Source organism: Vipera ursinii (assembly GCF_947247035.1).
Source record: "Vipera ursinii genome assembly, chromosome: 1".
Lineage (NCBI taxonomy): Eukaryota > Metazoa > Chordata > Lepidosauria > Squamata > Viperidae > Vipera > Vipera ursinii.
Window position 1 is genome coordinate 251,940,948 of NC_139512.1, and position 15,831 is coordinate 251,956,778.

At 37.8% G+C, this 15,831-nt stretch overlaps 2 protein-coding genes across 2 annotated transcripts in view; one reads left to right on the top strand and one right to left on the bottom strand.

The window, feature by feature from the left end:
* The window catches only part of CRYBG1 (crystallin beta-gamma domain containing 1), a 47,012-nt gene extending 32,910 nt beyond the window's left edge, over positions 1 to 14,102 (top strand). Inside the window, exons 17-21 of the mRNA XM_083373509.1 lie at positions 2,440 to 2,579; positions 5,100 to 5,223; positions 6,220 to 6,378; positions 9,067 to 9,229; positions 11,916 to 14,102. Of these exons, the coding sequence (XP_083229635.1) occupies positions 2,440 to 2,579; positions 5,100 to 5,223; positions 6,220 to 6,378; positions 9,067 to 9,229; positions 11,916 to 12,004 (675 nt within the window). The 3' untranslated portion in view covers positions 12,005 to 14,102. The remainder of the gene's footprint in view (positions 1 to 2,439; positions 2,580 to 5,099; positions 5,224 to 6,219; positions 6,379 to 9,066; positions 9,230 to 11,915) is intronic.
* Positions 14,103 to 14,822: 720 nt separating this feature from the next.
* The window catches only part of RTN4IP1 (reticulon 4 interacting protein 1), a 39,607-nt gene continuing 38,598 nt past the window's right edge, over positions 14,823 to 15,831 (bottom strand). The window contains exon 9 of the mRNA XM_083356071.1: positions 14,823 to 14,949. Within this exon, the coding sequence (XP_083212197.1) occupies positions 14,830 to 14,949 (120 nt within the window). The 3' untranslated portion in view covers positions 14,823 to 14,829. The remainder of the gene's footprint in view (positions 14,950 to 15,831) is intronic.

Here is a 15,831-nt window from a genome sequence, read left to right on the forward strand (position 1 = left end):
AGAAGTTGAGAGCAATGAGGGTGGACATCTTGTCTATGGTTGAATCCGTAGCTGAATGTGTGCAACAGCTGGATGTAAAAGTGGAGGATCTCAGTCAAAAGAACTCTATATTAGAAGCAAAGGTATTAGAAAATGAAAATATAAGGGATAAAATGGACGGAGAATTGAGCCTTGTTCAATATCATCAGATGCAGTATGCTATTAGAATCAGGGGTTTAAAGGAGAATGGTAAAGAAGATTTAAAGCAGCTGATCTCTGAGGCTCTGGAAGGGGTACTGGGCCAGCCAGCATCTGAAATTGAGGGAAATATGGACAAAGTTTTTCGTGTAAATTCATGGATTGCAAGACAGAGGAAGTTACCCAGAGATGTGGTGGTCTACTTTACAAAGAGAGTAATTAGAGATGAAGTCATTCAAGCTGCTTATGATACTAAATTGATAGTGGCTGAGCAAGAAGTTTTGGTTTTAAAAGAGATCCCTCTGAAGATCCTAAGGAGAAGGAAAGATTTTGCATTTCTAGTACAGGAACTTAAGAAACATGATATTAAGTTTAGATGGGAGATTCCAGTTGGATTGGTGGCGACGCACGAAGGTAAAAGATATCGTTTGGTTACTGTGGCTCAGGCACGTGATTTTTATAGTAATGTGTTAAAAGCAACCCCCCTATCATTTTTGGAAGCTGCAAAAGGATACGGAGTGGGAAAGCTTCAAGATGTTGCAGATAGACAGACAGAGGACAATGGTGTTGGAGGGGATCAAGTTACAGTCTCATCGGATGCTGCAGGAGGCCAGAAGATGACACGTGCCGCCCTAAGAAGAGCGAGACGAGAGCAAGAGCAAGACCAGCAGAAAGTTATGGAATCTCCAAAGCGTGCTTATAGTGAAGATGGGGGACGGGAGCGGTCTAAAGAAGTTTTGGGGGTCATGACAGATGTGCTCCAAAAGTTTTGGGGCGTTAAGATTGCTGATTAAATTTTTAAATTAGAATGTCAATGGAGTAAAATTATTATAGAGGAGAAAAAGTTTTTTTTTTAATATTTTACACAATTTAAGATTGATGTTATTTGCTTGCTAGAAAAGTATATTAGGGTTATGGACTTGTGTTGAACTAAGAATGGGTACGCAAGCTCCTAATTAACAATAAGTTGTCTTAGAGACTGCCTAAACCTTCTTTTTATACTCTTTTTATTTGAACTCAAGGATGATTAGGAACTGCGAGACATTTGGCGTGATACATGCAAGAACTATTTTTGATTATAGTTTAGTTTGGTCGGAGATTATTAGGTTAACAGAGATAGGCGCTTTTGGCGTGTAACTGAGAATTTGTTTGGAAATTAGAAAAAGGTGGGAGAATGCAAATAGCAGGTGAAAGTTTTTTTTCTTTTCGTGTTTTTTTTTAAATTAATATGAATAAGGACTGGGATTAAGAAAATTTATTCTGAGTAAAGTTCTTTTTCTGTTTTCCTTTTTTTCTTTTTTACTTTATTTGTAATATTAATATTGTTTGTATTCATTTTACGTGAGCTAGAGGGAGATAGAATTTATAGTTTATTGTTGATAACATAGGGGTGTTTACGTTTGTTTTTCGATTTTATACCCTGTATTTAGCTCTGGGAAGTCGGGGGGGGAGGAGGGAATGGGGGAGAGGGATAGGGAGGGTTGGATAGGGGTGGGGGAGGGGGGATTAAAGTCAAAATGTATTGTAAAACTTTTTAAATAAAAAAAAAGATTCCTCCCGGGGAAAAAAAACTAGCTCCTTGCAAATGAACTCTCAGTGAATCACTAAAGTCCACTAAGAATCACCAAGTCCAAGAAATCTGAATACCACCGATTCATAGAAGGCTGGAAGGCTTCATTTGGAAAATTATATGGTTTTATTAGTAATTCTTCCTCAGAGAAAGCAAGTCTTTTGGAATTCTAACATTGTGGTACTAGCAATAAAGAACTGTAAATGTTCCAGATGCCAACAATTTGCAAGGGAATTCTGGAAACTCAGCTATTGCTGAGTCATGAAAATGTCAGCCAAGAATGAAAGGTGTGGTTGTAAGTAATCACCTTGCTTCGCCTCCTTGTTTTCCTCCCACACCTGGAATAACTTTTCAATGAGTAAAGTCCTTTATTCTAGACTTTGCCATCTGGACAGTTTTATATGGAGGAATTATTTGAAAAGATAAATATTTTACTTAAATAAATTATTTAGGAGAACATAAAACTTTAAAGATGTCGATTTATTCCTCGGGACTGAACAATTCCCAATAAAGGAAGTGGGAAAAGGTATAACGTGTTTATTCTATTCAAAATATATATATTTTCAGTTTTGCAAAAAAAAGTCCCGCACAGTGTTACATGTTTACATCATTTTTTATATCTAGAATATTAGCACTATAATTCCCTGCTGTCAAAACAATAACTTAAGACCTCTCTTTTTTTAAAACCACAGGAACTTTCTGAGCCAGTTATAACCCTTTTTGAAAAAGAAAACTTCAGAGGAAAGAAATTTGAATTCATTACAGAAATAGTAAATTTCCCGTTTCTTGGCTACAATCCTCATATTGCTTCAGTAGAAGTCCAGGGTGGCATGTAAGTTACAGTTTGAACTTGAACATTTATTATTTGTAGAATTTAAATACGATTTCCTATAATGCTTGCTTTAATATATCGTTCCGGTCTCTATATGAAAGCATATAATATACCTGTCTTTTTGTCAACCTAGGAACAGACAATTGACATTTACTGGTTTCAGATTTACCCAGGGAACCAAACCAAGCCAATTTTTTCTTAGATGCTTATATTACAGAAAATAGCAAAATTGTGTTTGTGTTTTTAATATAATATCCCAGAAAAATAATACTTAATTTCACACAATTGATAAGATTTTTATCACAGATTTGCTAGAGGTAGATATTATGTTCCACTCTCCACCATGCAGGTTATACCATTTTTTAAAAAAGTTAAACATAGTTTAGTTGTATATTTGAAGGAAGAAAAGTATCTCTATCTTGCTCCCTTAAGGTAGAAACATCTCCATTAAAACTCTTTCAACAGAAAAAGGTCAATAGACTTCTTTATGCATTCTCAAAATCTATTCTAGCGGCTTCTGGAAGTCTGCATAACTAATTTGGGGAATCAGAGATTGCAGGAGGAAAAATCTGCTCACCCATCACTGGATTTAGCTCATTCTTCATAAATGCCTTGATTTTTAAGCCAATCTCAAATCTTAACCTTAAACCATGCTTCAAGAATTCAGACATAATAATTATTTAGGTGTTAATATGTGCTCCTACAGATCCTTTGGAAATTAATGTAATGAATCAGTATAAAACTATGTTATTCTACAAATGAGGGAGGGCTAGAACAAAGAGAGGCTCCTATTTCTTGGTGACACCACCTTGTTTTCTAAGAGCCTATTAAACATTGTCGTTTTATTAGATTCAAACGTGAAAATGGCTTTGTTAGATTCGAACATTATTGAATATAAAATAGACATAAAAAAGACTTTGGAAGATCTCTTATAGAATGTCATGGGAAATATATTGACAAGTATAATGATATACTTGAAATTGATTCTAAAATATACCTGTAATAGATAACTACAGGTAGTCCTCGAGTTACGAGTGTAATGGAGCCTGCATATTCCATTCGTAACTCGAAAACTCATAGAATGAATCTTGTATCTCGAACGAGATCACTTCATGCTCGTTAAGACACACACGCCTCATTAAGTGCACATGAGGTATCTGAGGGTAGGGAAGGCCATTGGGGGCCTAGGGATGGAACAGGCTCCCAAGGCCTACCCAACCCACTAAGATACCTCATGCTTCTCCCTCCCTTCTTGCCACACCGGACTCACTTACCTTGAAAAGATCCGTCTCCTGTCCGCCGCGGTTCCTATTTTTGAGGGACAGGAGAGTCGATGGAAGCCCCTGGGTGCTGTAATATCGTGTGAGTTCAGGCACTGATCCTCTTTCGCATAGAATGGGTGCCTGAATTCTCGTGCTTTGCAGTGCCTACCTCCTTCTTCCTCCCCACTCTGGAGCCATGCAGCCACCACCCCTGGAACAGAGATGGGGGGGCCTTCTGGATGCCTCCAGAGGTTGGATCCAGGCCTCAGAGGGGTCTTACGAGCCATTTGCGCCAGGAACGGAGGTCAGGGAGGGGGGCTTCTGCATGCCTACAGAAGTTGGATCCAACCTCCAGAAGCTCCTTTCTGGGCGCAAACGGCTTGCAGCAGTTCTCCGAGGGCTGGATCCAACCTCCAGAGGCATTCAGAAGCCCCCCCACCCAACCTCCTTTCCTGGTGTAAACAGCTTGGAAGACCCCTCCGAGGCTTGGATCCAACCTCCAGAACTCCTTTCTGGGCAGCAGCAGCTTAGAGCAGTCCTTCAAGGGCTGGATCCAACCTCCAGAGCCACACAGAATTGTTCCCCGTTCTCCTTTCCGGGCCACTTAGAGGAGGCCTCTGAGGCTCTAGGGACAACGGGGTTACTTTCTCCCCCAACGCAGCAAGCTCCGGCGGTCTGGACGCAGGTGTGAGGGGCCCCGATGTCCTTCTCCCTCAGTTGAAGGCTTCAGGCTTGCTGTCAGGCAGAAAGGAGTTGGGGGCAGGAGCAGGAGACAGGCACCTGTCACATAGAAATTTTCTGAGGTCCGTGATTTGGCGCAACTTCAAACATTCACACGAGATCATGGACTCCAGAAATTTCCATTCTTGGCACAAAAACATTTCCAAGCTGACTTTCCTCTCCCTCAAAGGGAAAGAAACCGTGGCAGAGAGGACTTTTGCAAGGTGAGTCTGGCGCAGCAGAAAGGGAGGGGGAAGCAGTTGTGAGGAGTGCGGGGGGAAATAGGGCGATGGTTGCAAAGCCACTGAAGTCGCTCATAACAGCAAACAACTGCCGTGGTGCTACAATATTTGTAATTTTGGGACTTGCTCGTAAACACTAGGGGGCGCTCATCATGTAGCTTCGAACAAGTGTTAAGTGAACGCTCGTAACTCGGGGATTACCTGTATGATGTTTCATGCTATTACGAACTTTTTAAAAAGGGATATTTTAGCAAAAGCATGATTTTACAGATATAATTACTAGAGATTTTTTCCAGATGGATTATTTACGAACATCATAATTATAAAGGCCGTCAGATTTTACTAACGCCTAAAAAAATACCAAACTGGAAAGAGACAAGCGGCTACCACAAAATTGGTTCTCTACGACCTTTACTGCAGGTAAGAGACTTACTACAGCCCATTTTGGGATATCAAAGCTTTGTTACAAAGTTTTTTTTAATCATTCTATCATCATGGGTCGGACACGACTTCGCAGCTAACAACAACATCATCATCATCATCATGTAACTTCTCTTCCAATATATTTTCTTTGTGTTAATATTCCACCTGAGTACCGTTTGAATCAAATGATAAAAATCATGTGATTTTTATCTTCTGTGAATATGATGAGCTGCAGAAATATCTATGGTCTTTTGGGATTTTTAAATGGTGGTTTTCATTCTACCATCCAGTTTTATTCAAAATTACATCTCTGAATCAAAAAGTAAGCATATTGCCTTTCACATGTAACACTGAATAAAATCACTAGTGAATCTATTCAGTATTTCACACCAATGAATATTATTCCACTTCTCATTTTAAGGTTTTAGAAATATCTTTTATACTGAATGCTGAAATCACACATTTCTTGTTCTCAGTGAAAAAATTTTAAACTTGGAAATTAGGATTTAATTCAGTTTTCCAATTTTGGGTAGTACATTTTAAACATATTGCCATGTTTCTTCTCTTTTACAAAATTCGTATGCTCTTGCTCCAAAAAATATACCGTAATAGGTATGATTATTTACTTAAAATGTCCCAACTATTTAATAGATTTCATTTTTACTTCCTTATGGAAAACCTAAATACTTAACATGAAAGTCTTCTTCATAAAAGTTATTTAGGCATCAATTTCTATGTGGGAAAATCATGTTTTCAATGTGTACATTATCAGTCAAGTCTCGGGAATGGATTCTGTTAATCTGCATGTTGTTTCTAATATGAAATAAGATAAAAATGTACAGTAAAATTAATATTCAAATTGTAGTTACAAATGTGTACATATATTTTAGTTATGTTTCCTTTAATAATATTAACGTTAGTTTAAAAGAAAAGGGGGAATGCTAAATCGTGAAGGTGTTTTATTATTGTTAAAGAAAACTAGTTACATTACAGAGACAAGTGTACTTCAGACTCAGAAACAAAGACACCGGAAAGTTCATGGCAGCTGATGGAAATATGGATGACTTGAGTCTTCTGAGGATACAAGCTGTGGAAGACAATAAATCTGGCGAGCAGATCTGGGTTTATCAAGATGGATTCATCAAGTGTAGGGTAAAGTTCTATATGAAACATGTCTTGCTGTAGAATACAATTCAGCATATTTGACAGACTTTCCATAAGACAAACAGAAAACAGGTATTGCTTCCCCACAGAAAAAAAGTAGTTGAAAGGAATCCACCCTTGTTTCTCTTTTTTGTTGACTTACTTAATAAATACAGCCTGTGAGCAACAAGCCTCTTTTTTTAAATTCTTCGGCTATTTCTATCATTAGTTTTCATTACAGTTAAGTTTCTTCTTCCTATTAATTATGGCTATAACCAGTTCTTAGCAGGATTGGGAACTAGGCCATTCTCACAGTGCCTCCAGCTGATGCCTCTCTTGTGCCAAGCTAAAAGACGCAATCTGCACGGCGTGTCATTGCTGCCAACCACCCTTCCTTCTAGATATGCTTAATCCAGCAAAATTGCATTTGAAGAGGCTAAATTTGCAGCAGCTGGGTTGGTTCCTCTCTAAAAGTGTTACCTGCTGGGTAAGCAAATAGGGTAGGAAATGAAAAGTGGCAGAGATTTGTAGGCAATCCCTGTAGGCCTCGGCAATGGCAAAGTAATTATCTCAGAAGGCTTGGTCATGACCCAAGGGCCTTGGTGCCAGTCTCAGTATGCTTGGGTGCTGATAATGCCCAATCTACTAACTAGTCTGTTGTTTTCTTCTAAAATAGGACATTATTCTACTTATGTGGTTCCATAACAGTTCCTAAAATTAAAAACAAAAAAGGACTATATGTTTCCCCCTTCATTAATCTATTTGTTTATACCAGGGGTGTCAAACTCAATTTCATTGAGGGCCACATCAGCATTGTGGTTGCCCTCGGGGGGCCGGGTGGGTATGGCCAGGGAGGGCGTGGCCTACTGGGTGGGCGTGGCTGGAGTGCGTATGGCCTACTGGGTGGGCATGGCCAGCTCTACATCATTGGCATCAAGGGTGCCTATGGGGGCCTGGGCAGGAGTGGGACAGATCTGGGGGTCTCAGACAGAAGGAGGGTCTCTGGGCCAAGGCAGTGGGGGCCGTTCCCTCACTGTTTCCAGGATGGCTTCGGGGGCCACATGAAACCACTTCGCGGGCCGTATCCGGTCCGCCGGCCTTGTGTTTGACATGTCTGGTTTATACTGTATTACTTAGCAGTTGAATCTTAGACTCACCCCTCTTTTCTTGAACATTTGTCTTCAGGCACTATCAAGGTGATTAAAAATATGAATTAAAGTCATATTTTTCACAACACTGCACATATATTCAGGAATTAGCTAGGAATGAGGAAGAGGAGTCTGTGTGATTATTATTTATTTTGCCTTTTCTTCAGCTACATTGATTAGGGTTTTGAGCTTTTCAGAAAGGCAAATTCTATATGTCTGCTATTGCTGACCCATAGCAGTTAACAACAAAAGAGAATTGTCTGTAAAATTGTAAAAAATCAGCTTTTGAGAGTAGAAATAATTGTTCAGTTACTAATTTATTTATCTAGTTATTTGTTGTCAGATGCCAAAAACCACTTGAACTACTTGATTCCCAATTCTTCAGAACACGGTTTGCACTTCTTGAATCAAATTACAAACTTCCATCGTACATCGAGGCTTTCTATTTAATTGCCTGTCCGTTAAATCTGACCAATTGATCTAGGAGCAGATTTGCAGTCTTCACATTTAACAATGTACAGGATCGTTAACATCAAATACAGTGAAGACAGCCAAGTGACAAGCTCTGTAGCGATCTCTTGTTTACAGTTGGGTAATGTCTCCCAAAGCATCCTTCCAAAGGGGGAGATTTCTCAACTATCCTTTTGTGAACCAGTCCCAGAGCGAAAAAGGGTTCCTCCTTTGCAAGAGCATGTTTGGACATGGGAAGACGTACGCTGTAGCTTACAACAGACTAAAAAAGTGAAGGTGTTAATTTTAATGCCCCACCTAAAACAACATGAAAGGGTTTTCAGTGTTATCCTTTCTGATATTTGGTAACATTTGTCACGTGGCTTCGATTTCTCTACATTTGAGCATATTCTTGCTGGAATTCTTGTAACCAATCCTTAGCAAGGATTGGGAAGAAGCCATTCTTTAGTGATGAAGCACAACCTCATAGAATCTCCTGTTAAAAGGAGGCCACTAGGCTGAGAAAAAAACAAACAGGTTTTTCAATAGAGTAGGCCTCATTATAGTAGCTCCAAAAGTTGTATATGTTTAAACAGAGGCTAAGGCCTATTGCTTACTTGCAATTCAGTGATGCTAAGCAACGTGAATGGGTGAGAAAATAATTTATGTGAACTGAACTATAAATGTGATGTATTGTATCTTGAATTTCAAGTAACTGGATAGTTTTGTTTTTAAAATACTGTGAATGTTTGCAGCATTTCTACAAAGATATATTTTATTTAAGTAACGAAGTTGAAATCTTTAAACACCATATAGGGAATCATTTTGGCATGAATAAATTTTCAAGTAGTAAATAGAAATATCTGCTAATATAGGAGAATATTTGTAGCTCAGGGTTGACATGAGGGGTCCTTGATGGCCTCTGAACTTGGTTGTTTTGTTGCAGACGTTTCATTACCCAAACTAGGTAACATCATCAGTGCTTGTCAGGACTCTCAGTGTGACCTTTCAGACACAACTCTTTTTTATCCAAGCATGTGACCATTTACTTATATGATAGTGTGAACTGGGCTCTAATTGATGCTGTTTCCTTGCACAGGGGTCAGAAGATCTCTGCTTAACGATTGTAGGAAATTTGATCACCCCTGGTACAAAGCTGGGCCTGGCTCTTCAGCAGAATGACAAAAAGCAAAACTGGAGTTTTAATTCTAATGGCAAGATTTACAGCAAAATGAAACCACATTTAGCATTAGATATTAAAGGTAAGAACTTTTTAGTGATACGTTATGAACTTCGTTTAACGAAAATTAATTTTCATATGGTAAATGCAAAAATAAGATCCTCATTTTAACTCATGTAACAAGTATGATAAAGTTCCATTTATAATTGATTGTCCAAATAATAATAGCAGAATAACTCAGTCACCTTGAATTATTTATAAATAATGAATTTGTATTTATATGAATAATATGAATTATTAGTATTAATTTACAAACTGGAGTAATTTTTTAAAATCATCAGTTACAAAAATAAAAATAAAACCATAATGACCCCAAAGGGGGAAAAACACACACCCAGTGCTTAACTAATGGGAAGTGTTTAATTAGTGTCTTTTGAAATCCAAGACAATGTTTTAAAATAAGGGACACTATTGCTTTTTGTTGATTTTCTGACTTGGTTGTACACAAGACTTTTTCTTCTAAAATTGTAATGAAGAAGCGGTTTTAAATAGGCAGCTTTTGAACCCTTATACCTAATGCAAGCTGAAGAAGTGTTCATTTTGTAGAGTATTCCCAAGTAAAATGAATGTGACGAATCAAATGATGACCCTGTAATCATTATTTACATGAGATCTCTCAGGAAAAAAAAACCTCTTCTGAAACAATTCCTATCCCCAGAGGAGAACAAGTTTATCTTATAGCAAGTCTGATTAAGCTCTGAGCATTGGAATAGATGTGAACGTACAAAAATCACTATGTGATTCAGCAATAAATATAGGATGTGTTATTTGTATCAAAGCCCTTTCTACATTGCTGTTTTGGTTATCAGTCTAAAAAAACATGGTATGTAGTGACTCCTCAAAGTTTAAAGGACACGCCTTAATTGGGACATAAATTCCTATCCTAGTGTACAACTTTATACATTACTTTCATAATGTAAGAGTGCCCTCTGGAGGACACAGGAGGTAACAATAACAGCATGAGTGAGTATATCTATTCATAACAAATCCATCAGTTTCATGGATTTTAGGCCCAGGTGGAACTAGCTATGTTTCATAGAACTAATCTGCATAACAATACTTTAAACTTTCATATATTGAGGAAGATGAGCAGGTTAGAAATAAGAAGTATACATAAATAAAAATATCATTAGCATTTCAGGAAACTAATAAATGGAACTATTTCAAGTCTTAATTTTATACCTCATATCTTTTACCCACTCATACATTACCAAAATGTCTTCTTGCTGATTATATTTTTACAGATAAGCTTGTGGGGATTTTGTAATAAATAGCATCGATAACAATTTTTCTTTATATGCTACCCCCATGAAATACACCAAAATGCTTCTGAACATTCTATATATTTAATATGTAAGGAATGGATTATTTTCAATCATGAGGTGCTTTTACCATCTGTCCTGCAAGTACAAGACAGATGGCACATATCTATATTTCCAGCTGCAGACAAAAAAACAGGCCCTACCCTAGTATTTGAATGCAAAAGTATGCACTTGCATGCAGCAGAATTAACGCACTGATTCTCCTAATCAAAAAGCATCTGTTAAGAAAAACATTTTCAGATCACAGAGAATTAAAACTGGCAAATATTTGTGTCAGTTCAACCCAGTGGTGGGATTCAAATATGTGAACAACCAGTTCTCTGTGTGGGTGCTGCTTCCGGAAGTCCATTCTGGGCCTGGGCAACAAAAAAATTAGCTACTGGTTCTGCCAAAGTGGTGCGAACTGGCTGAATCCCACCATTGTTTCAACCATGATTTGAGGTGTATAATCTAGAAAGGTTACAAAATTAGCTTGATGAAGCTGAAGACATTGGAGATCTGGCCAAGGTTTCAATAAGAAACTGCCTGAAGTACCAGTATATCCAGCCTATGATCCATGAGAGAAGATAGGCGGAATGGACATTTAATTTAAAAAAGGTATACTCCAAAATTACTACAAAATAATTTTTTATATACATGCAATTCCCGTAGTTCTTTTGATCCATCTCTAGAAGTAGCTATATTTAACATTGAGAAATGACATTCCTATGGTTCTAAAACAGATTTCTAAATTTGGAGCACCCCCACCAACTAAAGCCAAAAATATTTGCTTGATAAGTAAACACTTGTACATGTAGCTCACGACTTACAACCATTTAGTGATCGTTCGGAGTTACAATGACACTGAAAACCTTATGACTGTTTTTCACATTTGCGATTGTTGCAGCATCCCCATGGTCATGTGATCAAAATTTGGAGACTTGGCAACTGGTTCACATAAATATGCAGTGTCCTGGGATCATGTAATCACCTTTTGTGAACTTCTGACAAGCAAAGTCAATGGGGAAGCCAGATTCACTTAACAACCCTGTTACTAAATTAACAACTGTGGTGATTCAGTTAACAACTCTCTGGCAAGAAAGGGCAAAATTTCCATAACAATTGTCTTGTTTAACAATAGAAATTTTGGGGGTTAATTGTGGTGGTAAATCGAGCACTACCTTACACCATGTAACGTGCTTTTGAAATACCTTTGCAAAACAAGGCAAATGCAGAAAACATTTATATGACAGCCAATCAGAAGAATGAAATAAAATGAAGAGTATATCTTTGAAGTATTTTTTAAGCAAAAAAATAGGAGTGGAAGTTTTAGGATATCTGAAATGTTCAATCCAAAGGTAAATCATAATAATCTGACTAAATTAAAACTCTTTTTTTCATTTTTAGGTGGACAACACTACGATCAAAACCACCTAATTCTCAGTACAGCCTGTGAAGACAAACCAACGCAGTGCTGGGAACCATTGATTATTTAAAAGGCAGATTGAGATGCAACCCAATACTTGAGAAGTGAATTAGACAAATGGTGATTTTCCAACCAGCTTGATAATTTGAAGAAACAAAAATTGTAATATTTGCACTCCATCACTGCATCCAAGAGTAGAGTAGCCCTATATGGCAGTCACGTCACCTAATTTCTATTATGTTTGTTGACTCTGCCTTGTTTCATTCTTTTGTTCAAGCCCACTGTTCTCCATGCTCTGCAGGGGGGCAGACCAAACCAGAAGTGAGAAAATTAGTAAATATGGAGCTATAACATGCCTAGAACGGACTCCGTTTCAGATTCTCTTTTCCAACTCTTTAGGTAGGATACAAGGAAAATGACAGGTCTGGAAAGCTCAGTCATACTTTGCCATGAATGAAATTTTGTACGGTATAAATATTCTGGGTTGAAAGGAAATAGTCTTAGACTTTTCTGTCCTTTTCTTATTACAAACATTAAGATGCATCACAAGCAGCTCTTTTGTATCACTAAGGCTACTAACGTTTTAATGTGCAATTCTAAAAGTAGATGTAAATGTTTTGGTGCTCCATGCTTGGAGCTGAGACTGAATTTGGAATATTTTAAAATTTCACTGGACTATTTTGTAGCGATAACTCATTGCTAACTAGTTCAGTGCTATCAAAAAATAAATTAGTTATTTATGTAAAATCTAAATCATTTCAGGTTATTTTAAAATAAATGAATTGTCATAGATGAATGCTTTAGTGCCTAACAAACGTTTGTTGCTAAGTTTTTCCGTCGGTTAAAAATGCCAATTATCTGCATTGCTGCCTTATTTTACACAATTTGCACTTACTGTCTATGTACATGGCTAGTATACTGTTTCTCTATTCTAAAATGATTTACTTTAACTTGTGTAACGAGCTATATGTGACTTGCATAGCAGTTCTTGCTTTTTAATGAGCTGCATTAAGAAATATCTCCCTATTTCTTTGCTCACTACGTGTATTTCTGATTCTGTATTCATGTAATTTCAATATTCAATGTACAACTTTTCCTGCTTTACACCCCTTATTTGCATCCACATTCCTCTAATGCTGCACTGATCATTAACATGAAAATTGGTCTCAAAATTTGAATTCAGAAAAATCTAATCTGAATATTATACCTAGTAGCTTCTTGAAGAACAGTTATTTTAATGTTCAGGCTGGCTTTACTTGAGCCCAATTGTTTCTACAGTAAAACAAACCCCACTTTTAAGGTAAAAATTGATTTATATGTTGCAATTCTGGCAGGTAAAAAAATTCCACCAAAACTTATTTGTAATATTGTCATCGCTAATGACAAAACTGCACAATACTACTGAATAGAAAACACTGTTAATAAATCCCCATTTCTTCAGAATGTCTAATCCTGCTACTGCATTTTACAAGAGAAATTAGAAATAACTCCTCCATCAATAGTCTTCACTGCTCTTTCCAGATCTGTAACTATTATTTCTGCTCTTTGTGTTACCATGTACACAAACCACTTGAAAAGCAGCATTTCCAAGTAACTATCTTGGAGCATTAACAGATGTTGCTTGAAGCCCATGCAGGAAGCTGAGTGTTCTCCCCACACACACACACACACACACACACACACACACACACAATCAATAATACCACACAAAAACCTGCCACTGCAGCAGGAAGTAGCCAAGCCTGGTGCTTTGGAAAGTGCCTGGCTATGCCACACAGAGAAATCAGTAGGGGCTCAATTAGCTTCCAACACAGATCTGAAGTCATAACTAGCAGTGCCCTTAGGCTGCTTAGTCAAATGTCATGAAAATCTATAAGGATTTAACAGTGCTGCACTGATTTGTTTGGAAACCGGTATTGTGTTAATTTGCCATTATTGGGAAATTATAATACTCAATCCAAATGTTAAAATGTTTACTTTGACCCCCCAGTCTACTGTATAACTGTTTGCAACAATCATGTAGCTGCTATATTTTTCTGGTGACATTTTGAAACTGCCGCTTATATCTTTGATAAAGAAACTATCTTAGGGTGTGGTATTTGCAGAAAATGTCTTTGTGTCCAAACCCTTGTATAAACATATGTATTTTACAAATAAATATTACTCAGATGGAATCTGTTTCGTTTTACATACATAGGAATTCTGACAAAATGGTCAGGAAACATCAATGTAGCAACTGCTGCTATGCAGAATTTCAGCCATTTGCTCTAAAGGTAATATACATGGTAATCACAACATTGATTAGAAATAGAGAGCCCTTGGTTTAGATAAACAAAAAGCACATTTTAATTACCATAGAGAACCATCACTGCATTTACACACACCCACATAAACTCTGAATAGAAATCCCACCAATGGCTGGATCAACAGGATGGACAAACCTAACATATATTTGCATGTACATGATTCCACCCTGTAAGGGTAATTAATATTCATAGAACCAGGAGACTAATATATCTAAATTCGGATATCTATATCTAAAGCGACCAACATTTTCAACCACATATAACTCTGGTCCAATGTAGCCATTCTACAAATACTATAACTTCTAAAGCTTCCCAACAACTTCATACTAATGCATGATAATCGGGTTTTTTAAAATTTCTCCACCCATCCACCCCGCTATTATTAAATAATAACAAGGGACTGCACAAAAACATTCTATGAGTTTCAGTTGGAAAATGTTAAAAGGCTAATACGAAAGTAGAATACTTCCAAAGAGTATGTTCCTGTTTTGAAGTAGGAATTCCTACAAGTGGCTAAAGAGAATATTTGTAGCACAGGAATTTCTAAGAAAATTAATTTTTACGAAGAAATATCACAGAAGCAAAGATTTCAATACTTTTTATTAATTACGTTGATCACTGTTTTTCCACGTGCATGCCCTCTTTCCATCTTCTGAAAGGCCATAGGAACATCAGAAAATTCAAAGACTTGGTCAATAACTGGATGTATCTACATGGAAGAAAAATACCGTTATTTAAAACTGCCACCAATTTCAGTATGTTTGTAATTGATCTGTAACATCTGCCTGTCTCACAAGAGGTGTCACGGAAGCTTTCAAAAGCCTTTCAACAGAACTCTACAGCAATGAAACAAATTCTCAAATGATTGATTGCTTATCTATTGTTGCGCATGAAGCTAATTATGAAAGCAATACTGTAGATGAGGTGAAAAAGTATAAGCAACAAAAGCTAGTTATACTTTTGTTTTTAATCCCATTTATATCCCGCCCTTCTCCGAAGACTCAGGGCGGCTTATGATCTAAAGCAGACATGTCAAACACAAGGCCCGGGGGCCGGATCCGGCCCACAAAGTGGTTTCATGTGGCCCACGAAGCCATCCTGGAAACAGTGAGGGAATGGCCCCCACTGCCTTGGCCCTGGCCCAGAGACCCTCCTTCTGCCAGAGACCATCAGATCTGTCCCACTCCTGCCCAGGCCCCCATAGGCACCCTTGATGGGAATGATGTAGAGCTGGCCACGCCCACCCAGTATGCCATACGCACTCTAGCCACGCCCACCCAGTACGCCACGCCCACCCTGGCCATACCCACCTGGCCCCCTGAGGGCAACCGCAATGCTGATGTGGCCCTCAATGAAATTGAGTTTGACACCCCTGATCTAAGGCACAAATCAATGTGCTTAGCAATACTTTCAATACCCTCCCTCCCACCAGTTTTAAGGAAGTTCTTTATTGTGAATATTTATGTTATCCAAACAACCACGAGTTTTATGGAATAAATGCTGAGCATCTGTTCACCCCCACCCCCCACACATATGAATTAATTCTTGTCATATGTTTGCAGCTATGTTTTTTTTACCCTAAATAAAGCAA